The sequence below is a fragment of the Glycine max genome, chromosome 15 (genome assembly GCF_000004515.6).
Source record: "Glycine max cultivar Williams 82 chromosome 15, Glycine_max_v4.0, whole genome shotgun sequence".
NCBI lineage: Eukaryota > Viridiplantae > Streptophyta > Magnoliopsida > Fabales > Fabaceae > Glycine > Glycine max.
The window spans coordinates 3,645,985-3,670,441 of record NC_038251.2 but is presented as its reverse complement, the minus strand read 5'-3'; the positions used below and the strand labels follow the sequence as shown (position 1 = coordinate 3,670,441).

The 24,457-nt window shown below is 32.6% G+C and overlaps 3 protein-coding genes across 4 annotated transcripts; 2 read left to right on the top strand and 1 right to left on the bottom strand.

Annotated features, from left to right (window-relative positions):
* Positions 1 to 3,766: 3,766 nt before the first annotated feature.
* Positions 3,767 to 6,337, bottom strand: LOC100816173 (uncharacterized). The gene is made up of 7 exons (XM_003547490.4): positions 6,071 to 6,337; positions 5,855 to 5,954; positions 5,669 to 5,789; positions 5,273 to 5,394; positions 4,839 to 4,960; positions 4,592 to 4,751; positions 3,767 to 4,069 (listed from the first exon to the last, which is right to left on the bottom strand). Exons 1-7 carry the CDS (start codon positions 6,195 to 6,197, stop codon positions 3,955 to 3,957), a joined length of 867 nt encoding a protein of 288 aa, XP_003547538.1. The 5' UTR covers positions 6,198 to 6,337; the 3' UTR covers positions 3,767 to 3,954.
* Positions 6,338 to 9,228: 2,891 nt separating this feature from the next.
* LOC100815107 (importin-4) lies at positions 9,229 to 16,400 on the top strand. Of its 2 annotated transcripts, XM_003547489.5 has the most exons (21): positions 9,229 to 9,612; positions 9,694 to 9,826; positions 10,045 to 10,181; positions 10,281 to 10,326; positions 11,136 to 11,348; positions 11,448 to 11,951; positions 12,077 to 12,211; positions 12,322 to 12,537; positions 12,625 to 12,714; positions 12,791 to 13,035; positions 13,151 to 13,239; positions 13,710 to 13,750; positions 13,901 to 13,931; positions 14,027 to 14,149; positions 14,228 to 14,445; positions 14,517 to 14,612; positions 14,736 to 14,848; positions 15,074 to 15,209; positions 15,368 to 15,472; positions 15,560 to 15,902; positions 16,121 to 16,400. In XM_003547489.5, the coding sequence occupies exons 1-20, from the start codon at positions 9,338 to 9,340 to the stop codon at positions 15,758 to 15,760; spliced, it is 3,147 nt and encodes a 1,048-aa protein (XP_003547537.1). In that variant the 5' UTR covers positions 9,229 to 9,337; the 3' UTR covers positions 15,761 to 15,902; positions 16,121 to 16,400. The 2 variants fall into 2 exon arrangements, with proteins under 2 accessions (XP_003547537.1, XP_040865770.1); XM_041009836.1 differs by having other exon boundaries at positions 15,368 to 15,902.
* Positions 16,401 to 17,652: 1,252 nt separating this feature from the next.
* On the top strand, positions 17,653 to 24,079 carry LOC100812436 (membralin-like protein At1g60995). The gene is made up of 14 exons (XM_003547488.5): positions 17,653 to 18,069; positions 18,523 to 18,585; positions 18,765 to 19,202; positions 19,347 to 19,428; positions 19,761 to 19,822; positions 20,006 to 20,100; positions 20,333 to 20,412; positions 20,543 to 20,626; positions 20,785 to 20,901; positions 21,667 to 21,752; positions 21,871 to 21,977; positions 22,858 to 22,949; positions 23,024 to 23,100; positions 23,411 to 24,079. The coding sequence occupies exons 1-14, from the start codon at positions 17,917 to 17,919 to the stop codon at positions 23,915 to 23,917; spliced, it is 2,043 nt and encodes a 680-aa protein (XP_003547536.1). The 5' UTR covers positions 17,653 to 17,916; the 3' UTR covers positions 23,918 to 24,079.
* Positions 24,080 to 24,457: the final 378 nt, after the last annotated feature.

Below are 24,457 nucleotides of genomic sequence, written 5' to 3'. Positions count from 1 at the left end.
ATCTAGTATCAATAATGTCAAGATAAATTGAATGAATTTGCAGCTTAATTTTTTTAAAAAAAATTAATATAAATTCAATTCTTTAATATTTTTTCTTCTAAATCCTAAAATTCTTAGACATGTTTCATGAAAAAGATAAACAACTCAATCTATTGATATAAAGAAGAAAAAAAAGCAGCAACTCAGTCTCTATTTCTCATTTACTGCTATTTTGTTTCAATAAAAATGTTGAATTGTTGCATCTATTACATTACTCAATTGTCCCCTGTAACCCTTGAAATTTGTTTTGTTACTAAAGACTGACTGGATTTATTTTTTTTTAAACAAGTCCTATCTCGCATGAAACATGTGTATGCCATATGTCAAGTGTATCATACCAACATAGTGTGGCATTTGGGATATTTTGATTCATACCAAAAAAAAATTCCAACTGTACACTCTTCAATTTTAAATATAAATGTTTTGGGTATTGATTTTAAATATAAGTAAATAGTAATTAATTTTATTTTAATCAATAATTTTATCTTTAAAGTACTCTTCATCTAATAATAGTTTTAATTTTAATAAGTCTGTATTTTTAATATCAAATTCTAATAAATGATAATTTAAAAAATAAATTATTTTTTAATTAAAATTAATGTAATTAAATGTTATCAACCAATTTTCTTAATTAACATAAAATAAATTTTGTTCTTATATTTAAAACCAAAGAAAGTATTAAATAATTTGGATTTTCGTATTAAAATCATTAATTGATGAGAGAATGTGTATGCATGTATGCTCGCCAGCAAGCATGTATGCACACATAAGATAAGGGATCTTTGAATATATTGTAACAGGCCACTTTCGATGTCAAATGTTTTCTATTTGATCAACTTATTTATTGTATTGAGACTTTTGAACAATATTTATAGTATGAAACCATATGTTTTTTTTATTTGAATCCTAAAAAAATAAAATTTATACAAGGATGGATTGAAAAATATTTTTATTAATGTTGATTTTTTAAGATTTAATAAATATTTTGATGTTGATGTTGTTGATTTATTTTTAGAATTCAAAATATCGAGAAAAATATTAAGAAATTCAATTAACACTAAAGGAAAGTATAAAAAAATATTTTTTAAATATATACATTGTTTATAGAATATTATTGATAATATTTGTAACAATGGTAACTGTAAAAAGAAGTTTTTAAAAATTATAAATGATTAAACCTTATCAAAGATTATTATTTTCATGAGGAAGATATATGATTGATTTAATAGTTAGGAAATGGTGAAAAGAAAAGGAAGGAGGAATAAATTAAATGTTTTTGTAGGTTAAAAAATAAAGATTTGATTAATATAAAAAACAATTAATATTACATTTAATTTCTTAAAAAATCCTTTTAAGTCCCGAATTCTTATTAATTATGGTAAAATCCTTTTAATTAATAATATTCTACTAAAAACTAGAAAATCAAATCGAACCGAATTATAAAATATTGATTGATTTGGTTTGGTTATGATGTTATTCTAAATAAAAATAGAACTATATATATTTTTTAGGTTTGTTTCGGATAATTTTTTGATTAAAAAATTAAATCAAATTGAGTTGGAAATATTCTTAGTTTTCTATGATGAATCAAAAGGTTAAAAAAAAAAGTGTTAGCCAGCACACTCCAAAGAGTTTTTACTTTTTCCCAATTTTTTTAAACGAAAGTTTTTGTCAATCCTATCTAGCAGAAAAGATGTACATGCCGTAAGTTAGGCACATTACATGCTTAGTTGTTAAAAAACTATTGAACCACATTCATTTAATTTGTAACTGTCAATATTTTTACAATAAAACAATAAGAACCATGATCAAAACAAGATGCATCCTGAGTGAGGATTGTGCAATGACATCGCTTCTTTCATTATAAAATGATAAGCAGTGACATAGTCAGTCACATTCACATACACACTCTCTTGCTTTCGATTATCTCAGATCGGTGGTATACATCTACATCATTTGAAGATGACAAACTAAATTCGCATTGTTCTTTCCTTCCTTGAGTTTCCCTCAACCGGTTTGTCCAATGTCCCTGTTCATTTTAATTTCTAAATGTGATGTAGTTATACATCTTAACTTTTGTGTGGTAGTATATATATAGCTATTTGATTATCCAGTGCTTGCATGGTCAAATCTTGTTTGATACCATGTGAATTAACTAGATCGTGTTTTTTCTTAAAAAAGAAATTGCACATGAAGTATTAAAATCCCTTATTCCCAAATAATTCAAGTTCCGTGGTTAGGTTTTATGATATCTTTGGGAACTTCTTTTTTATTTTATGGATAATAGTGTTTTTTTACATCAAACACTGTGTCTATTTATTAGAAATCAAAGTCTGTACATCAACTAAAATAACAGATTCAATCCGATGGGGATAGTCCTCCACCCAATATCACTTTGAACAAAAAAGCGAAACTACATAACTTATCAGCTACAGTATTATCGGCTCTCTTGGTAAAATTCAACTCAAATCTAGAAAAGAGAGGTCTTTGATCTCTACAATCTTCAATTAAGCTTTGGAAGTAGGTTCTTGGAGTTATCTCATTCTTAAGTTGCCAAGCACTATATATTTAAAGATTATTATCCGTTTCAAAAATGATCATCTTGAAACACATCTGTGGTCCACCTAGTATTTTTTGGTGCATCCATGATATTTTAACTTTTTTTTTGTTCTTTTTAATATTGAACAAAAAGCTAACACGTGTATTAATATTGAGCAATTGTAACAAGGATTAAAGGAAATTATAGTGAGTATTGCAAGTATTTGTAGGATAAAGGAAACGATTGTATTAAAATTTCGATGACACGGGTTAAATAGTTATAATTCAGAAGTTCCTTAGTTGTTACAAACAAGCCACTCAGAATAAAATATATTAATATAAATTGTTGGTCTAAGTGTTATTAAATTTAATTTTTTTAAATAAAGTCTATTTTAAATTTTGTAAATGAAAAAAATATGATTAAAAAGAAAATTTTTACAGAAAGTAAAAAAATTTAAGTGACAGTTTCAAAAGTAATGTTTGATGCATATAACAATATTATTTTTTCATACCACAGAGGCAAACAATTTACGCTGGAAAGTGTATATAATAATTGTTAGAAAACAGCCCTACATGGGTAGGAATTTAATTTAAATGGGATAATAAAAATATAGCTATAAATCACTAAGTGGAAGTACCCAAAAAAAATTACTACTAGTAAGTGGTAAAGACATTGATATACTATGTCATAAATTCACCATCCAAAAAGTGGATGTATTTATAATTTATAATAACATGTTTCAATTGATATAAAAATTATAACATATTTAATTAACAAGTGTTGTTTTTAAATAAAACTTTAAACATTACTAAACAATTAAACATACACTTTAAGATGCACTTAAGTCAAGAATACGTATTTTTGTTATATGCTCAGGCGAACAAAACAATTTAAAGCAGAAAAAAAAATTGAACTTCTGTTGCATGTGTTGAATTGAAATGCACAATAGGTGATTCTTTCATTGTGCATTCTTTTTCTTTTTTCTTTTTGGTCCTTTCTAATATAAACTTCAGGTCAACTTCAATTTCGTGAGATGAGCATTGCAACATACCAGGAATATCCTAAATTCCTAATTAATATCAGTTAGTATGATTTCTCATGACAAGCACTACAAGGGTTTGAACTTTGAAGGCGTGCAGATTATAACCATGCTGAACGAAAAATAGACATTAGACAACACATACAGAATCACAGATCTAAATGGTCCTCTCTATGTGATAAAGATCGGGAACTATACAAAGTTAATTACAGATAATATTATTGTGTGAAAGTTAACTTGCTATGTCTTGTTTTACCTAGTCCACAGTCAAGTGTAACAATATTCCGTAATCCAGGATAAGCCTTTATTATTTTTTGTTCTATGGGAAAGTAACACATCACTGGGGCTCCACAGCCTGCACATTTGTGTAAGAGTAAGAGTAGCTCTCAATGTTGGAGTTGCCCTCTCTGAACTTCGTCCAGGAAACCCTCCACGTTTTAAGCAAACTTTGCCTGCATGCAGATCACAGCAATCAGATGACATCAAGATAGTAGTCAAACTGATGTTGCAATTGTAAATTAGTTTCCGATAAACAACAGAAAATGAAGTAAAGAACTACAAGTTCTCCACTAATGCTACAATGGTGGGTGAATATCTAAGTTAACAAGAAAGTAAAAGTTTAATTTGATCCAAATGCAATAAAAGAACTACAAGAAAGTGTTCATAATCAAAATATATATCACACAGTCAGAGAGACAAACAGAAAAAATCATCAACGACTGGGTTCCTTTTCTTAAAGTTTATTAATGTTTCTTTTCTTTTTCCAAGCTCCATGTACATCCCAATAGACAAGGCTGAGACATTTCAATAGAGCACCTAGGACCTAAGCCTAATGTGAATTCATTGTCCACAAAGTACATCTTGCATTCCCACAATTAGAGAATGTTTTCTTGTACACAGTTCAAATTCAGAAATATTTAAATCCATTGATTATATGCAGTTTTAATGTTGCAGTCTTGCAGACATGCATATACCTCTCAGGTTCAACACTCCTCTTAGCAAGCATGAATGTTAAGAAGACAGGAACCATTGCTGCAACCAGATGCTTAAGTGTGTGACCACTGACAATATGTTGCGCCCATTCATAGATCACATCATCAGTAGCCTCTAGCACCTTAGCTAGAAGATAAGACCCTGGAAATAAATTATTTAAAATCTAAGCATGGCTGGTGTTTATAATGAATATTGAGAGGGAATTATACCCTAATATAAAATCCAAACCTGCAGCCCAGAGCCAATATGTTGAATGTGTGTACATTGGAGGCAACAAAATAGCCATTAGAGGAATGACAATGCATGGCACAAATTGGACTAGAGCATATGGACGCAGGTCATCAAAGAATCTGGGGGCAAATGGAAGACAAGAGCAATTATTTCAATAGTTTACAGTTCAGGTAACTAACTCAACTGAATGGTTGTGTACTCAACAATTAACCTCAAATGGAAATCACATAAAGGAATAATAACATTGAAAATGACTAATCTAACTTTTGGCAATCTGAACTATTCCATGATTCTGTTATCCCTCACAGTGAATCATGTAACTATATATGGTAAATATATTTGCAGAATTCACAAGTAGTTCTTTGTTATTATCCATAAAAAATGGAATTCCGTTGAAGAAAAATGCAAAACGAAAGAAACAGTGGGCTTGCCTCCAATACACAATGCTTATTATACCCGCCAAAACTAGAGGTATAATAGAAACCGTTCCCTTCCTCTCATCAATCCGCTCAATGATGAATATTGCCATGATTGATGTAAAAGCGACGGTCATCTGCAGCGAATAATCAGTTTTGGAAACTAAAATGAGGCTGAAAAAAAGGGGGAAAAGGGAAACGATTTGTACAAGGGTCTTGCTAAAAGGATAAAGTATTTAATATGAAAATCAGAGGAGAACATAAAATAAAAAAAAATCATGAACAGCGTAATTTTATGTAAACCAATAAAAATCTTTCTCCTTTTATTTTCTTAACCAATGGTCTTGGGGCATTGGAAGGGCATTGGTTAGCATTTGCCTTATAATAAAATTGAAGTTAGCTTGAACTCACGGGCAAGCGATCCCACACAAGGCGAGCATCGTCTGGCTTGAGATGATAGTATGAAGATCCAACTGCAACTGCAGCCACGCCAACATAGAAGCATGTCCAGCCCCATAGTTCACCTTGCAAGCTTTATATTAACAAAAAATAAATAAAAAATAGGATCATGGTTTTTGCAAGCAGTGAGTACAGTACCTGAGCCTAAAGTAATTTCCATGATGACAGAGTACAAGTCCAACGAGGCCAATAACCAGAAAAGGGAAATTGGATATCACGTTAAGTGCATTGGGAATACCTGAAAATTAAGAATAAATAAATCTTCATCCTCAAAAATTATTTAGGTAAGCCAATTGAAAAGAAATGAAAGAAAGGGTAAATAAGCATAGAAGTGCATAGAAGAGTAATAATAACCGAGGAAGGTGCGGTGGTCGGCGAAATCATGGTATTCTTGTGACTGGGGAATGGCTGGGGTGACGATCATGAGTAGGAGGAAGCAAACAAGTGCTACTAGCCATGCGTAAATGCTGCGTTTTCTCATCTTTTGGGCACGGAAAGTCTTGGAGGCGATGGCGGTTTAGTTATGAAGCTGTGCAGTGGGTGTTGTGTTCAATATTCCCCCCGACCCCCTTCTCATTTTCATTTTCACTCTTCCTCTCTTTCCCTTTGCGTTTCTTTTACTCTTTCTGAATTTATATATATAATAAAAAAGGAGTACTAAATTGCACCTTAGGTGGTATAATTTTCAATTTTTAATTGGCAAAATTATAAAATTGGTTCCCACTCTATCTCCAGCTACAGCTACAGATTTGATCTTCCTATAATTTAATTTACAAATTTGATATCCCAATTTATAAAGGGATTTATAAAACTAAGGAACCAAATGTGCGAATTAAATTATAAGGGGACCAAAATCGAAATTGGAGTAAAACTGAGGGACCAAAAGTACAATTTTACCTAAAAAAATGAAGCTTTTACAGGGAACCAGATGTTGATACGTGGCATTGACATGAGACAGTCACACGTGACATTGACACGTGGTAGTCAATGTCTAAGGTTAACGATCAATGTCCAAATCGGGCTTCCACGATTATAGAGGGACCAAATCCGAAATTAAAGATAAACTAGGGGACCAAAAAATACAATTTTGCCTTTTTAATTATACAATTTTAGTCTATTAGTTTTGTAAAATTTGTAATTTTACTGAGAATGTCATCACATTAAGCAAATAACGTGACAATTAATATTTAATTCATAATAGTATTTAGATTAAATTATATTTTTTCATCAATAATATCTAATTATGATTTTGATCCCATTTTTAATTACACTTATCCTCCCCTTATTGATAAGAAATTTAAACTCATGACTTTTTATAATAATAATTGGGAAAAAATAAGTTTTTTTTAGTAACCACTATAATTAGGTCTTTTGATTTTTTGATATGATCTCAAATATATTTATAAATTTTGATCCTTTAAAATGATTATAAAATTAATTCTTGATTTAAAATTTAATTATATTTAAAATTTATCGTCCCTTCTTACTGATATGTTATGTGAGAATCATAAATTAATGGTCTTTCCTACCAACTACATGTATGGATAAAGTTACACTCATTAAGTAGACAATTATATCTTTATTTAAACAAAACTCTTATAATTAATTTTTTTTTGTAAAAATATGAGTGAGATATTTTCACATTTCGAAAACCAACAATTTAATATTTTTAACTCTAAAATCCATGGATCGTATGATGAATTAAATGAAATCATGTGTAGTAGAAATGCAACTCATTACCATCAAAGTGACTTAACACATAGACACTACATGAAAACTCTAAATGAGCGTAATCACAATCACATGTTACAATGCAAGGGTAAATTCACAAATACACACATAAATATAGTTTAAGACTAAATTAATAACAAATATCTAAAATTTATCATCTTTAAAACATCTTATATGAAATCATGTGTTGGCAACATTCAATTAACTCGAGAGAACATCACATGTACCACCATGCAATTATAGAAGTGGTCGGATGTAATGAAATACAAGATGCACTCCATGAAAATTTTCCTGTCTAAGTGATCAAAATGGATCCGAAAGCGGCTAGCCTTTTCAACCATTTGGGAAAGTCCGTAATTAAATACTTGCCAACTTGTACAACTACACCTATGCAACCTAACATATATGCTCGTCAAATCACCACCTTAGGATAATCCTGTCACAACACATTCAACTTATCAGCACATCATAGGATATATATCCACACATGACATTTTAGGCTCATCTTGCAACCACTAAGAACTAAAAGTCTCAATCGTAGACTCCCTTGTCCATATATACATATATCAACAACCCATCAATGCATTTTCAGTAATTAATTATAAATGTTTTAAAATACTTAAAATTTCAAATTCTGAAGATATTCTAAGAACATTTTGTTCAATGAATCCTAAATTCACCAATGCAATAAGCACTCCAAGTCCCGTCTGTATATTATTAACGATGCTAATTTAAAATGAATGAAAGGATAAATTTAAATTAGTTTTAAAAGATAAAGAATTACCATAATTTTTTTAAAGATAAAGGATCCAAATGGGAAAAAAAAGATAAAAGATTAAAAATGACATATAGTCGAAATACAAAAATAAAAAATTGAGTTAACAAAATAATATTTTATATTTGACCTTTACTTTGAAATGGCTTGAAATTAAATCACATCTTTATTTATTATCCAATCATCTAATGTCATCCGGCTTATATCATTATTTTGGACGATTCATTTAATCAAATTTAATAAATATTATTTAATTAGTTTTGTATTCATCAAGTAAAATATTATATAATAAATTATAATTAAATATTATCTATTTTTTTAATTTATCTAATAAAATAACATGATCTAATTATATCTAATAAGTTGATATAGTAATTATCTTTTATCCAACATTAGAATAAATGTATATTTTATCAAAATTTGAATAAGTATATCTAATAAAATTTTTGAAATACATATTTATTTTATCTTTATTTTGTTTTTCTTTATAATAAAGAAGTTAGTAAGAAAAATATTATGCATTTGATATAAAAATTTAAATATTTACTTTCTATTTGTTAGTTCATAAAAATCATTTAAATACAACTAAGATAATTAGGACAAGTATATCTTTATACTTTTAATTATCATTTTTAGAAATATTTAGTATCGCATTAAATATAATTACATTAAAATTGTGTAAAAATATTAATTACATATTAATTATATTAAATATAATTATATTAGTTTTTTTAATCAGATATACTTGTTCTAAAGTTGGATAAAACATAATTACAAGATTAATATATTAGATATAATTAAATAAATTTAAAATTTATTAGATAATATTTAATTATCAATGATTCTATTAAAATTGATTAAATGAATTATAGAATATAAAACACCTGCACAATACATAATTAAATAATATATAGGTGATTTTAAGTCACACTGAAATAATGATGTTAATATTTATCACATGTTTAATATAGCTGCTGCTAATAATTTACCAAAACCCTGCTAAGTTGTGTTGTGTGTGTTAAGTTGCGGCAGGGCAGACATAAATATAAAAGCTTCCCTTTCCTTCCGACCTGAAAGCGAGAGGAAAACCCTGACTCGCGGCAGAGGAAGATCAGATGGCGCAGTCTCTGGAGCTGTTGCTGATTCAGTTCCTGATGCCCGACAACGACGCTCGCCGTCAGGCCGAGGACCAAATTAAGCGCCTCGCCAAGGACCCCCAGGTGGTTCCCGCCCTGGTTCAGCACATGCGCACCGCCAAAACCCCCAACGTCCGCCAGCTCGCCGCCGTCCTCCTCCGCAAGAAGATCACCGGCCACTGGGCCAAGCTCTCTCCCCAACTCAAACAGCTCGTTAAGCAGTCCCTCATTGAAACCATCACCATGGAGCACAGGTTCCTCTTCCTACCTATTTCTTTCGTAATCACTTTACTTCTTATTATTATCTCATTATTATTGAATCGTGTGCTTTGCAGTCCCCCTGTTAGGAAAGCCAGTGCCAACGTTGTCAGTATCGTTGCCAAGTACGCCGTTCCCTCCGGCGAGTGGCCCGATTTGTTGCCCTTTCTCTTCCAATGCAGTCAGAGTTCGCAGGATGACCATCGCGAAGTTAGTGCCTTCATCACCCTTATTTGTATTTTAGCATCTTCTAAACCATGACTTGTTACTTACTTTAGAATTTGAGAATGACTTAGAGAAGATGAATGAATGATGCTTTCGTTTTTACTAACTTCGTATTTCAATGCCTTTAATACCATCTCCTTTGTTTTTGCATTCTTGTTTGATGAACTTAGCATCTAACTGATTGTTGCTTTTTGGGATGTAAGGTGGCATTAATTCTCTTCAGTTCTTTAACCGAAACAATTGGGAATGCTTTCCGGCCGTATTTTGCAAATCTGCAAGCTCTTCTGCTCAAGTGCTTGCAGGATGAGACCAGCAACCGGGTTAGAGTTGCTGCCCTCAAGTGAGTTTATATGCTTTCATGGTGTAATTTTGTGCGCAATAAGCAATTGTTTTAGTATCATATTGTGTTGTTTATTGAGAATTATACCTGTTCTGTCAGGGCCGTGGGATCTTTTCTGGAATTCACTCATGACGAGGATGAAGTGGTGCGTCAGTGCTGTTTCTGTAGTTAAATAAAAGGCAAAAAAAAGTAGTATTGGTATTCATTTTCATTTTTTTAGTGTTAGCAAACCATGTTAGTTTCATCACTAGTTAGTGAAAGATTTCCATATTGGCTGCAATAAGTTCATAACCCAGAAATTTTAATGCGTAGCATATCAATGAGAATTAATCTACTGCAATCAACTCCCCGATTAGAACCTTCAGAGAGAGGGCCAAAGAAAGACATATGCAATAACAATTTCAACTGTACCACGCAACGAATTCACATTTACTTTAAAATATCAATGCTATTTAATGCTTCTTATTCTAAGGCCTTTTAAAGCTCTGTTTTTGTTGTACTCATGCTAGCTGTTGAACTATCACAGGGTGCCAAGAAACTTACTGGCACAATAATTATAGTGTTTTTTTTTCTCTATTATGAGTGGTTTATGGGATAATCCGCAAGTTTTTGGAATGAGTTACTTCATTGGTACCAATACATAGTCTCAGTGATTGAATGTCATGCATGGTATTTTGCACTTGTGTTAGCTGTAGTGATCTTTGCAAACACAATACTTGTGTTGTTAATGAAGCTATTCATCACGAGAAGTAATCATCTTAGTTTTTGAATTTTGATGTTCGTTGCATTCATTTGGTGCATCTATAATGAAGGCAATAGCTAGCTTATGCTTTGTGTGCAATTTTCAGTTTTGCAAGCTGCTTCTAAAATTATGTTACATTCAGCTGGAGCTGTATATTGTGTATTTTCTCCTAGTTTTTTTTTTCCTTGATTCATATATTATCATGTGTACAGATTAAGTTTCGTGAGTTCATTCCAAGCATCTTGAATGTATCGCGGCAGTGCCTTGCCTCAGGAGAAGAAGATGTTGCCATACTTGCTTTTGAAATTTTTGATGAGCTGATAGAATCTCCTGCACCTCTTCTTGGAGATTCAGTGAAATCTATAGTGCAGTTCTCCCTTGAGGTTTGCTCAAGTCAAAATTTAGAGTCTAACACACGTCATCAGGTTGGTTAGGATCATAGAGTATATTGCTATGACTTTTTATACTTTTGCTGTTATGGTTGTTTCATTCACTTGGTTGATGTTATTTGCTCCATCTAACAGGCAATTCAAATCATTTCATGGCTGGCAAAGTACAAGTCCAGCACTTTGAAAAAGCATAAGTTGATCATACCTATTCTACAAGTTTTATGCCCTTTGCTTGCCGAATCAACTAATGAAACTGAAGATGATGATCTTGCACCGGATCGGGCAGCTGCAGAAGTTATTGATACCATGGCTTTGAACATCCCAAAGCATGTTTTCCAACCAGTTTTTGAATTTGCTTCTGTAAGCTGTCAAAATGCAAACCCGAAGTTTCGGGAAGCATCTGTTACTGCTTTGGGTGTCATTTCAGAAGGTTGTTTGGAACTCATGAAAAGTAAGCTAGAACCTGTTCTCCATATTGTCCTGGGAGCTCTGAGGGACCCAGAACAAATGGTCAGAGGGGCAGCTTCCTTTGCTTTGGGTCAATTTGCTGAGCACTTACAGCCTGAAATTGTATCCCATTATGAGAGTGTTCTTCCCTGCATTTTAAATGCTCTTGAGGATGTATCTGATGAAGTAAAGGTACACACTGGAGAAGAGAAAGGCTTGTCAATACAAAAAGAATATTACCTTAGAGCTACTACCAAAACTAAATATTAAATAGATTGTCTGCATGTTGTCTAAGCATTAGATTTATATTCATGCAGGAGAAGTCATACTATGCGTTGGCTGCTTTTTGCGAGAACATGGGTGAAGACATCCTTCCTTTCTTAGATCCTTTGATGGGAAGACTGTTGACAGCTCTCCAAAATAGTTCCCGAGTCTTGCAGGAAACATGCATGGTATGGGGAAGATTTTGTATGGTGTAAAGATTGTCACAATTGCAATGTATCAGCTATTGGTTTGTTATTTTTCTATTTAAATTTATATTGTCCTCTGGATGTCCTTGCAGTCTGCCATTGGTTCTATAGCTTCTGCTGCAGAGCAAGCATTCATTCCTTATGCCGAAAGGGTTTTAGAGTTGATGAAAAGTTTCATGGTGTTAACTAATGACGAGGATCTTCGTTCCCGTGCAAGAGCAACTGAACTAGTTGGAATTGTTGCAATGTCTGTAGGGATAGCGAGAATGGAACCAATATTTCCTCCTTACATAGAAGCTGCAATTTCTGTAATTGCCTTGTCACTTAACTCTGTCACTGACTGTGCTATATGCCTTGGTCCCGGAATAATTTGAATTTTCTTCTGTTATTTTCAGGGATTTGGGCTGGAGTTTAGTGAGCTTCGGGAGTACACCCATGGATTCTTCAGCAATGTTGCTGAGATTTTGGATGCCAGTTTTGCAAAGGTATGCATAGATTTCACTATTCATTATTCCTATATGTTGCTTACTCTTACAGTTAAAATTTGGTATTGGTAAACAGTATCTTCCTCGTGTTGTGCCTCTTGCATTTTCTTCCTGCAATCTTGATGATGGCTCTGCGGTTGACATTGATGAGTGCGACGATGAAATCGCTAATGGATTTGGAGGAGTTTCATCAGATGATGAAGCTCACGATGAACCAAGAGTTCGAAATATAAGTATTAGAACTGGTGTGTTGGATGAAAAGGCAGCTGCAACCCAGGCCCTTGGCCTGTTTGCACAGCACACAAAGACTTTTTATGCACCGTATCCTTTAACTGAATTTTTTTTTTTTTAATAGTCTGGTTCTGGTTACTCCTTTAACAACAAAAACAACAAAATAACACTATTAGTTATGTTTGAATTCTTTAATCATTTTAAGCTACTTGGACGAGACACTAAGAATCTTGGTTAAACACTCCAGTTATTTTCATGAAGATGTTAGACTTCAGGCTATCATTTCTTTAAAACGTAAGTGGAAACTATTTTCAGAATGTTCTGTTTTTAAAATTATGCTTGTTTGTTTTACCTATTCTCATTTTCTGCAGTTTCTCTCATTTATGCATGGCAGGAACCTTGTACTTTTTTTAAATAATTGTTTCTGGTTGTTTCAGTGCAAAATGAATTGTACCATGTAGAATATTAATCTGAATGATGCTGAATAACATACCATAGAGTTCCATGATGATATATGAACCTATCAATCAAACCATATATTCATACAAAAGCAATGAGGAAAAGATGGAAAAATATAATTCAGTGGAAGTAAACTGTCTTTATTGTCTGAGTATGATATTGTACATGTTTTGTCCTGCAAATTTGTATACATGTCCTTCTACCTTATTTGAGTTCTCAAATAAATACGGAAGTTTTTTTTCTCCATAGATTATGTGTGTGTGTATTGCCATTGATTGCTGATGTGTTTTTGATTTTAACCGCAGATACTTTAACTGCGGCCAATGCAATCTTCCAAAGTCAAAATGTAAGTTTGACCAATACCTCCTTGTTTTAACTTTGCATTCTTACTTTATCATAGAAGGACTTATTTTTATTTAATCATTTTGTTTCTTGGTCCCATTCCCATCTTTTGTTTGATTTTAACACCACAATTGACACTGCCTTTGTTTTTAAGGAAGGGGCTGCTAAAGCAAAAGAACTTCTCGGTGAGAACATCTACTGTTTGATTTTATTTTTTTATGGTAATGATAAGCCATTTCATTTTATCTGTATAACCTTTTGGGGCTGTTTGATTCATCAGATACTGTGATGAATATTTACATCAAGACTATGGTTGAAGATGATGACAAGGAAGTGGTTGCTCAAGCTTGCACTAGTGTGGCTGACATCATTAGAGATTATGGTTATGCAACTCTTGAGCCTTGTAAGCATACAATTTTGATCTATCATTTAAAGTCATTTTGCTGAGCTGATGCTAATGTGAGATTTACTCTACTATCAGACTTGTCCCAGCTTGTTGATGCAACTTCATTGTTGCTTCGGGAGCAATCTGCCTGTCAGCAGATAGAGTCAGACAGTGAAATTGATGATGTTGACAGTGCACATGATGAAGTGCTTATGGATGCAGTTTCAGATCTTCTCCCTGCATTTGCAAAGTCCATGGGTGCTCAATTTGCTCCCATTTTTGCTCAGCTATTTGAACCTCTAATGAAATTTGCTGTGAGTTCGCAACCAATAACTTTTACTGTTAGGAATAAATCACAAATTAATATCCTCATTTTGAAATGCAGAAATCTTCTCGTCCTCCTCAAGATAGGACTATGGTAGTTGCCTGCCTAGCTGAAGTTGCTCAGAACATGGGTTCTCCTATTGCAAGCTATGTTGATGTAATTTTGTTACTCTTTTTCTTAATCTCTCTTACTTTTTCCTTTTGTGATTCCATTTTTCAATTAAAGTCGGAATTTTGACAATTGTAATTGATTTGTAATATGTGATATTATCTTTCTCAGAGGGTGATGCCCTTGGTACTTAAAGAACTAGCATCATCTGAGGCAACTAATAGAAGGAATGCTGCATTTTGTGTGGGAGAGTTGTGCAAAAATGGTCATGAACAAGCTTTGAAGTATCCTTTTTTTTCATGCCACCCACTTAATAGTTTTACGCCTATCTTTCTCTGTTTTGGGTTAGTTTATGGGAGTATATGATGATTCATGTATATATATATATATATATATATATATATATATATATATATATATATATATATATATATATATATATATATATGCTTTTTCGGGGGTAAGGTTCTTTTCCCGTATGCTTTACATTTTCTTTAATCCAATATCAGATACTATGACAATATATTACGTGGACTTCATCCCTTGTTTGGTGAGTCTGAGCCTGATGATGCAGTGAGAGATAATGCCGCTGGTGCCGTGGCAAGGATGATCATGGTACACCCTGAATCTATCCCATTAAACCAGGTAATGTCTGCTTTATTTATATGGATCATGCTTTCTCAATGAGAACTGTCATGAATACTTAAACTGATAGACATCACTCTAATTTCTTCAATTATAATATTGTTGTGTATACTTGATAGCCAATTGTTGGTATTCAATGTCTTTGATGCATTTTACAGGTTCTTCCTGTTTTCTTGAGAGTTCTTCCATTAAAAGAAGACCACGAGGAGTCTATGGCTGTCTATAGTTGTGTCTTCTCTCTTGTATTCTCATCCAATCCCCAGGTAAAAATTCTTTCCTTGTTTTCTTGTTTCCTCAAGGATAATATTGTCTTACCTAATTCAGTTTGTCCTTTTCTAAATGTAACACAGATCCTCTCCCTAGTCCCTGAATTAGTTAATCTTTTTGCTCAAGTGGTGGTATCACCTGTGGAGACGCCTGAAGTTAAAGCTGTAGTAGGCAGAGCTTTTTCTCATCTAATTTCATTATATGGGCAACAAATGCAACCTCTTCTGAGCAATCTCCCACCTGCACATGCAAACGCATTATCTGCATTTGCTCAACGGAGTTGATCGTGCAAACAATGAGCAAATCGATAATTTTATGCAATTTTTTACTTGTTTTACTTATCAAGTATGTTTTTGAAGAAATGTCTTGTTACACAGTTTTAAGTGGAGCTGTTCGGGTCGGGCAGAAGTTCATTGCCTTTACCAGGTATGCTACTTTTGGAAAATGTTACCAATTGGTTGACATGATATGATATTCCAATGTAGGAACAGATTTGCTAGGTAGAGTTTTCCTTGCAAGACATTTTCCCTGTAGTTTGCCTAACAACCTTGTCTAAATTATTGCCTTATGATTGCATTTTCCTTTTAATCAAATGTAATTCAAGTTCAATCCACTGCTTACTTTTGATTCTTTTCTTTCTGCAGGATGCTGATGCTTCTCAGAGCCTTCTCGTTTTTTTTGGGAGACACGTTTCCCCCCATTTTTTAATTAATTATTTCTTGTGTTATTCTTTAGTTTTTAAAGTATATTAATTTTCCTTTCTTCCATATTATGAAATTTTGTTTGGTGTGTTTTCACACTGGGTTGGAGGGGTGAGAGTTGTGTCGTGTTGAGGTTTATGTACTGAGAATCTATAGGTTCTTCAAAAGTTATTTGTCATATATTCTACAGTTCTGTGAAATGCTAGTTGTTTTTATTTTCAAACATCATCCACTGTAATTGACTGGTTTTTGGGTCAAACACCATAACTTATTGAATAGTATTGGATCTTCCGAAAGCCCTTGAACTTGAGGGGAGGTTGCTTTATCCGTTAATTGCACCACCTCTCTTTTTTTCTTTTGTGATTTCAAAATTATCCTTGTCTGAACAAGAAAGATGAGTGTTTCTTTTTGGAATTTTAATTTTGGATTTTTTTTTTCGAAATTTAATTCTGGAAGTGATCAAGGAAGTGTTGGAAATAAAATTTTAGTAGATTTTTAGACACATAATTTATTTTAGTTTCATAATGTAAATCTCGTGGAATTTTGGAATGTATTAGACAATTTACCGGATTAAATTTCTGAAAGTGATTTCTTCCAGTTCAGATATGGGTAATTATAGTAATTTATTGCAGAGAGAGCTAAATACCAGGTTTCCGAATTAAATTTACACACGAGAATAAATTTGGTGGAATATATTAAGGTTTTGTTAGACTATCTTGAAAAGTGATTGCATGATGTAATTGATACTTTTTTTAATCTTTTCAAAAGTATAGTAAAACACTTATTTTGAGCTCTCTTTAATAATCTATTTTATTAAAAAAAACACTATAAACAGACATTTTAAATAAGTTTTCATTCTTTTAATACTTATAAAGCTTGTTAACATATTGTATACATTTTTGTTATTTTTGAACAAATAATAATTTATTTTAGAAATATTGAGATTCAATTTGTAAATAAAGATGAAAATAATAGATTAAAACTTAAAAGACACAAGTTAAGAAAAATTCTTATAAATGAAAAAAATAATTTAAAATGCTTTCATTGAAAAATAACTCATAAATATGCTCTTGTTTTTCTAATTTATATAAAATTTTATATTATCGTTCAATCATAAATTATTATCGATATGATTTTTAAGATAATTATTATAAAAATTAATAAATTCATCATATATAATATTTTATTTTTTGAACACATAATTTATTAAGGATTCTTCTTCTCTCATTTAAATATGTATTTTACAAATGCAAAACTAATTGAGAAATTTCTTCTTTCAACCATTTCAAATTTTCATCCTTTTTTCATATTTTATGTACTTGATTTTTTTAATATCTATTTAAATTTATCCTCTTTTATTCCTGTTTGTAAATTGTATTTTAATATTTCTTTTAAAAAAACGGTCAATGATTAAAAGAAAATGTATTTCTAAATTGTACATTAAACATTTCTTAAAAAAAGAGTAAAGGTGGAGAGAGATGAAGCAGGACGCAAAGACGGACGGGATAATATTATTCTCGATCTGACTGATTGCGCTGGGCTAGAATAGATTATAGATATTATCTCATTCCTTTCACCAAACAGAACACGCACGACAACAGATAATAAAATATTGATTTTGACTGTACTTTATCTTGGTACTAATCCAATTCCTCGAGGGAAACGTGAAGATGATCATCCACAACCACAGCATCATTTCCAAACAAAACCAAATTTGATTTCCCGTTTCATTGGTATTGATGGATCCGGAGCAGACTTTCATACGCGTGCAGGAGAGGTTTTCTCAGATGCTGACGCCCAAAGTCAGAGTTGCTTTGGAGTATCTCTACCTGTTCATCGCCATAACCTTATTCTGCATTCTCGTTGTTATGCACGCCAATTACGTTCAACAGGTCTTCTTCTCTTTTATTTTATTTTTATTTACGGCTTTTCCATTTTAAATACGTCCCTGCTGTTTATGCGTAAAACTCCCTGGAATTAGAATTGATATTTATAGAAGAAATGCAACAACGCATGCTCAGACACATCGTTCTACTCTTCAACACTTGAACTCCATTTTTGGGAAATGCAAACCTACTTTTCATGCATTCAAAATCTAAAACAACTCTAATTCTACCACCATTTTCATGAGTGCACAGTAGACTCCAGCCCTAATCATGAGATTACAAAACTTATTTGTTCCTATCCTATGTGAGGATTTTAGTGTTTTGTTTGGTAACCCAAGAATCCAGTTTACTTCATAGTTCGTAATTATTCATGGTTTGCTGCTTGGGTTAGAATCAACTTCATTTTAAAAAAAATAAAAAATCTTTGGTTTCTTATATATTTTTCTTCTCTGTGTGAAGCCTGGGTGTTCAAGTGAGCTATCCGGAGTAGTGACATCAGAAGCCCAACTTATTCAGATTAAGGTATATATTGCCTTCCATTTTTTAAATGCACATTCTAAATACGTGCTTTTAGAAGTTTTTCTTTCGTCTTTCATTTTGGTAGCAATAACATACTTTAAGGTTTAACTATTTGGGAGATCATTTTTCTATGTTCCTTTAGTTGTTTTGCTGCATACATGACACATTTGAATTCCTTGTAGATAACCAGTGCCGGCCTGTGGTCTCATAATGATTCTGAATCAAACAGAATAGATCCCCCTGAAACAGAAATTGTAAAAGACAAAATGGAGATTTCTGATGTCAGTGGAGATAAATTGCCATTTTTGGCTTCCAAGCTTTGGTGGAACTGGATTGGTTCAGGTGCTAGGAGAGGAAAATTGGTATTCAAGTTTTGGAAAACTGACACTGAGTTTCTTGAACATCAAGCTGAAACCTCTACAAGTAATCAAAACACCAGGCCAGTGGGTGAAGATGCTGTCATCAAAATTGATAAAGAGGACCCACCAAAAAGTTTTACTTTATCAGCCAAAGAGACATTAAAAGCAGCAATTATACATTTTGGTAAAAAGTGGTATAGGCGCATCTCATTCATTTGGAGGCACACCATGCAGATCATCGGAAGTTTTCAGAAGCTATGGGTAAGTAGAATTATATTATTTCTTGGAGCTAGATTAGACCATATATGTTATGCTGATGAATTCTGGTTGTTTCTAGCCAGAATTTATAAATTTAAGATCAATTTGACTAAAAAAATCTGCTAAGCTTTGAATTTTCAAGTGTAGAATATTGCTGGTGTACACTTAAATCTTGATATTCCCAAATGGATGCATATCCTTCGTTTGGACAGGCTTAACACCAATGCAGGTAATGAAAATATTTTCCTCTTAAGTTTAAATTATAATGTTCCTTTGCAATTTGTGTTCCTCACTTGGTAAATTTTACATGCTGATAATTTTGCTAGTGTAAAAATGGGTTCTATACGTATTCTTGGATTTTTATGTTTTATTGTCTTTTAATTAGAAATTTATGAAGTATAGGATATTGGAAATAATTAATTTCTGAGCCTTTGCAATGTGCATTATGAATTTGTCTTAAATGAATGTGTATAATTTTTATCTGACTCACTCCTCTCTCTTTGTTTCTCACATTCTATTGTGTTTGTGTTATTGTTCAATAAGTTTTGTTTTCAATTTCAGTGCAATGGCTTAACAAGAAAGGAAAGTTATTTGAACCCACATATCTTTATACTATGGAAAAGGTGTGTTATTTTTCTTCTGTATTCAATTTTTAAGTTGATTAAGACTGAACTGTCTGAAACATAGTACGTACTTGTATTTCTGAAGTAGATTCTGTCAGTTTGTTGAAGCTACTTTTGATGTTGATCTGTAATTTATTTGAGACTTCTCTTCTCTATTGTTGATTGTGTAATCTTATTCTGCAGGGGTATTTCTTGTTACCTGAAAGTGCTAAATCTCATCATAATATACGTACTGTGAATGTTAGCATATCAGCTTGGCACTCCTGCTTTGGAAACAGGTAAGAATAAGTATTAGCATGATTATATTGTTTCTATCTAGAAAGTGATAAGTTATCTCCATTGAGAGCTACTTTTACATAGTTTTAATGACGAAAGGTGTAAATTGAATTAAATTGTTTTGCTCATAGGAAAAATTTTCTCAGGATTTCATTGATATTATGTAGTAATGTTTAATATTTTTATTAAGATTTTATCCTGTATTTTTCAATTGAATATATTTTTCATTTTTAGGTGGCAGCAACTACTCATAAACAGATTTGTCGGATATGATACGATTTTAATCAATAGTTTATTGAGTTCTCCTGGTCAAGGTAACTGCCTGTTATCTGGATAAACTGATTTATGTAATTGTCCTAACAACTGCTTTGAACATTGTCATTCACATACTTTGAACTTTCAGAATTTAATTATGGCTCAAATTCTTTCGGGACTTCATGGCAGGTTATCTTTATAACTATCAAACAAAGGAATTCTATAACCTTAGTTATGCACAAGAAGTTCCGGAAGGCCCAGCTAGGTTTGGAGGTTTGTTGATTTATCCTTCTATCTGCCTGAGCACCCCATATTTGAAGAGATTGTTTTCATGATCTCAACTTTAATTTGAGTTTCTCCTGTTTGCCCAATAATTCAGAACTTCTACTGTTGGCTTGTAACAATTAACATGTATCATTTTGCCTGTGCAGACTATCTTGTAACAAAGTGTGGCGTGCTTATGATGTCCTTGTTTGTATTTTTTACTACCACAATGTCAGTATCATTTACATTAAGAGAAACACAGACTCGCATGCTGAAGTTCACGGGTAGGAATTGTTTGTTCATTATACAGAGGTTTCATCATGTGAAAACTGATTTGGTGATTCCTGCTCGCTTGCATCTATCCTGTTATTTTGTCCATTGCCCCATGTGATAATTGCTTGCCTTTAAATTCACCTAAAATAGTTTAGAGGCAATCATTAAGTGAGGGTTGTCCAGAGGTGCTATCACTTTGTGATCAATTCATCATAGACGCGAGCTGTTTCGCGATCTACAACGGTGCATTATAAGATGTTGCCATCGAAGACAAATGAATAGAGGTGGGCACTTATTGAAGTGAATAAGCTAATGTAGGGTTGGGATAAAAATCCAAATGCATTAGGGTTCAAACCCTGCTCTTGATACCATGATAGAATTCAGAGAGAGAATGATTCATGTAACTGAAAATAAACTGTATTATTGATTCTGTAAATGACAGTTACCATGATAGAAATCATCTATTTATAGATGACAGACACTGACTATGGGTCATCTGATAAGCTGGGCCCATACTTCTAACCAAAGCCCAATCAGAGAAAGAAAAAGAAAAGTACAGTGCAAGCATGAGAATTGATCTCTAATACTATTCTCTAATAGTGATTGGAAGGTTTATTCTAAAGGTCATTCGTCCACAAAGTCTTGTGGATTAAGTGTGCTAACTCTAAAATAAAGCCATTTGCCACTATCAAATATGCCAAATTCTGTTCATGGTTTTGCCATACTTTTCTGCAAATGGGATGGGATTAGTTTTTCACCTCTGCTAGTCTTTACAGTGCAGCTTCAACACCATGCACGGCATCGCCTTCCAACATTTCAGCTGATCTTTGTACATGTGATTGAATCACTAGTTTTTGTTCCTGTAAGCACTCATTTTAATTTATTTACTTTTGTCAAAAGTTTCTATTTAAATTGTCTCGTATTTGTGCTATTTCTTATTCTATTAGCTTTGCTGATGAATTGCTTATTGATTTCTGCAGATTATGATTGGCATTCTGTTTTTTCTCTTTGAGTTTTATGATGATCAGCTACTTGCCTTCATGGTCTTGATTCTTGTCTGGTTGTGTGAACTTTTTACTCTCATCAGGTCTCTCTCTCTCTCTCTCTCTCTATGTATGTATATATATTATGTGAGTAATCAAGTATGTTATTAAGATAGCATGTCTGATGAACTTGTTGCTTAAAAATAATTTTTGGTTTTATAACCAGTTGGGGCTTGGTTGTGTACTGGAGTCAACGCAAGTGGGTCATTAAGTTGCATATTTATCCAATTCAATTAGCCTGTATTTTAGTTTTTGTTGCCAAAAGTATTGTGAGCTATAGTCATTTATTGCATCGTAAGTTTACTATTTCTTTTTAGCTTTTGGCCATTGGACTACTATTCCATTCAGAGGGCAAGTCCAAATGTACTTTTCCCAATTTTGGATTGGTTAAAAGTGAATACAACTATAGCAAAACTACTTTTTTATTTTTCATCCATAACCAAAAAGATGCCTTTACTGGAGTTTATATGCCAATTTATTAATTGATTATTGTGATGACTGTACTTAATTAACAAATGATTAATCTGGCAACATTGTTAGCACTTGATCCCTAACCAGGAAGATTTAGAAAAGAAATAAGGATGAGCCCAGAAATGAACTGGGCCAACCCCTGTTAGTTACTTAGTTAAGCTTGTAATCTGTTTGAATAGTTAATTAGTTAGGCTGTTATAAAAAGAGACAGAGGAGGTAGAGAGATGGTGTTAATAATTTCTTTTGGTATTCCTTAGGAAGAAAGTTCTGTAATCACTCTCTTCCTAACCCCAGTTCCTTGATCCTTGGATAAAGGGGATCACATTAATCAAGTTTCTACATATTTTGTTTGTTCTTTTAATATCTGGACCAGTATCTGTTACACATTTTCATGCACATTTGTGGGGTTGTGGTCCAGCGTATGATAATGAGTGTGTTCATTGTAACTTGCAGTGTCCGAACACCAATATCAATGAAGTTCTTTCCTCGCTTCTTTTTGCTGTATTTCCTGGTCTTCCACATATATTTCTTCTCTTATGCTTACGGTATGGTCATACTGTTTTTCTATTTGTTGGTTTAAGTTAATTTCATTTGGAAATAATGAGTTTTAAATTTTCAGGTTTTTCGTATTTGGCTCTTTCTACAACCGCGGCTTTTATGCAACACCTTATCCTGTACTTTTGGAATCGGTTTGAGGTGATGAGTGATGACATTGGCCTATTACAAATCCCAATATTTTTCTTTTCATTTGGGCTTTTTAATAATTTTTTTGTCTTAAGAGAGACTTGATGAGGGTATAGGAAAACGTGGGCTATGTATGAGGTTTGAAAAAACATGCTAACGTATTCATTCTAGAATTAGGAAAAGGAATGTGATTTCCTGTTTAATTCTAGTTTATATTTAAAATGTCTATTATTGTAATCATGTTTCTTTTAGAAGCTTTATATATGTTAACTATAAATTTGCTCGGGTTTACTTTACTGAAATCTAACAACAATGTTATTAGGTACCGGCACTGCAAAGGTACATGCAAAATCGACGGTCACAACTTCAGCAACACCCAGACTTCCACATTACCTCTTCCACCATTCTTGCATCAACGTTACACATCACAAGATTGAACACAAGAAACCAGGGATTAAATAACGTTGACTTGGCTACTGGAGCAGGGTTGAGACCTGGTTTTGATCAATCAATGCCCCAAAATGGACCAGGAGTTGCCGATCCTCAAGATCGGTCAGAAAATAATCGAGACAGGGTTGCGAACCCTGCCCAGATTCCTGGGCAAGCTGACATTCAACAAGCAGAAAGGGGTCCGAACCCTGGATCCATGAATTCATTCAGTTCTTTGTTATTATGGATCTTAGGAGGTGCTTCGTCTGAGGGCCTAAACTCGTTTTTTTCAATGTTCAGAGACGTGAGAGAGCAAGGACAAGTTTTTAATGAAACACCTGGGGCTGGGGCTGGGGCTGGTGATGAAAGCCGTGAGAATCAGGATAATATTGACAGATAGCGGTGAAGAGGTGGAGAGCTTGTTAATATAGGAAGGAACAACGTACGTATGTCATATAGGGGACTGCTTTCTGCTCGGTCCAAATTAAAAAAGCTCAACAAAATGTTTGTACAATAATATTCTTTATAGCTTTTGCTTTATAAATGCTGAAAATTTATGCTAGTTCTGTCCTGAAAGAAAGTTTTACCGAATTTATTTTATCTTACAAAATAAAATTATATTTTTTTTAACATATTCCCATTATTTTTACGGTTAAACCTATAAATAAATTATTATTTTTAATAACTTATTGAATAAGTATATAATTTTTTAAATGAAAGCCAAAATATAAATTCCATTCAACAGATCAAATTAACATTTTAATCAAAATACTTGGGTACGGTTCAGAAAATTCTCAGTATGCTCCGTCCTAAAATAGTACTTGTGTTACATGTTAGTGCAATTTCTGCAAATTTTTTTTACCGTGAATGCAACATAATTCAAAAGCACCAACAACATCCAGCACGATGGGTAGATAATTGAGTTTTTAAAACATATATA

Excerpts from the sequence above, each read along its gene's own strand:
- LOC100816173 (XM_003547490.4), bottom strand. The coding sequence starts at position 6,197 with ATGAGAAAACGCAGCATTTACGCATGGCTAGTAGCACTTGTTTGCTTC. Across the intron at positions 5,395-5,668 it reads TTGTGTGGGATCGCTTGCCC|ATGACCGTCGCTTTTACATC; the intron begins GTGAGTTCAAGC and ends TATTCGCTGCAG. Across the intron at positions 4,961-5,272 it reads ATAAGCATTGTGTATTGGAG|ATTCTTTGATGACCTGCGTC; the intron begins GCAAGCCCACTG and ends ATTTGCCCCCAG.
- LOC100815107 (XM_041009836.1), top strand. The coding sequence starts at position 9,338 with ATGGCGCAGTCTCTGGAGCTGTTGCTGATTCAGTTCCTGATGCCCGAC. Across the intron at positions 13,751-13,900 it reads CAATCTTCCAAAGTCAAAAT|GAAGGGGCTGCTAAAGCAAA; the intron begins GTAAGTTTGACC and ends TTTGTTTTTAAG. Across the intron at positions 14,446-14,516 it reads AACCTCTAATGAAATTTGCT|AAATCTTCTCGTCCTCCTCA; the intron begins GTGAGTTCGCAA and ends TTTGAAATGCAG.
- LOC100812436 (XM_003547488.5), top strand. The coding sequence starts at position 17,917 with ATGGATCCGGAGCAGACTTTCATACGCGTGCAGGAGAGGTTTTCTCAG. Across the intron at positions 18,586-18,764 it reads CCCAACTTATTCAGATTAAG|ATAACCAGTGCCGGCCTGTG; the intron begins GTATATATTGCC and ends AATTCCTTGTAG. Across the intron at positions 21,978-22,857 it reads GAACTTTTTACTCTCATCAG|TGTCCGAACACCAATATCAA; the intron begins GTCTCTCTCTCT and ends TGTAACTTGCAG.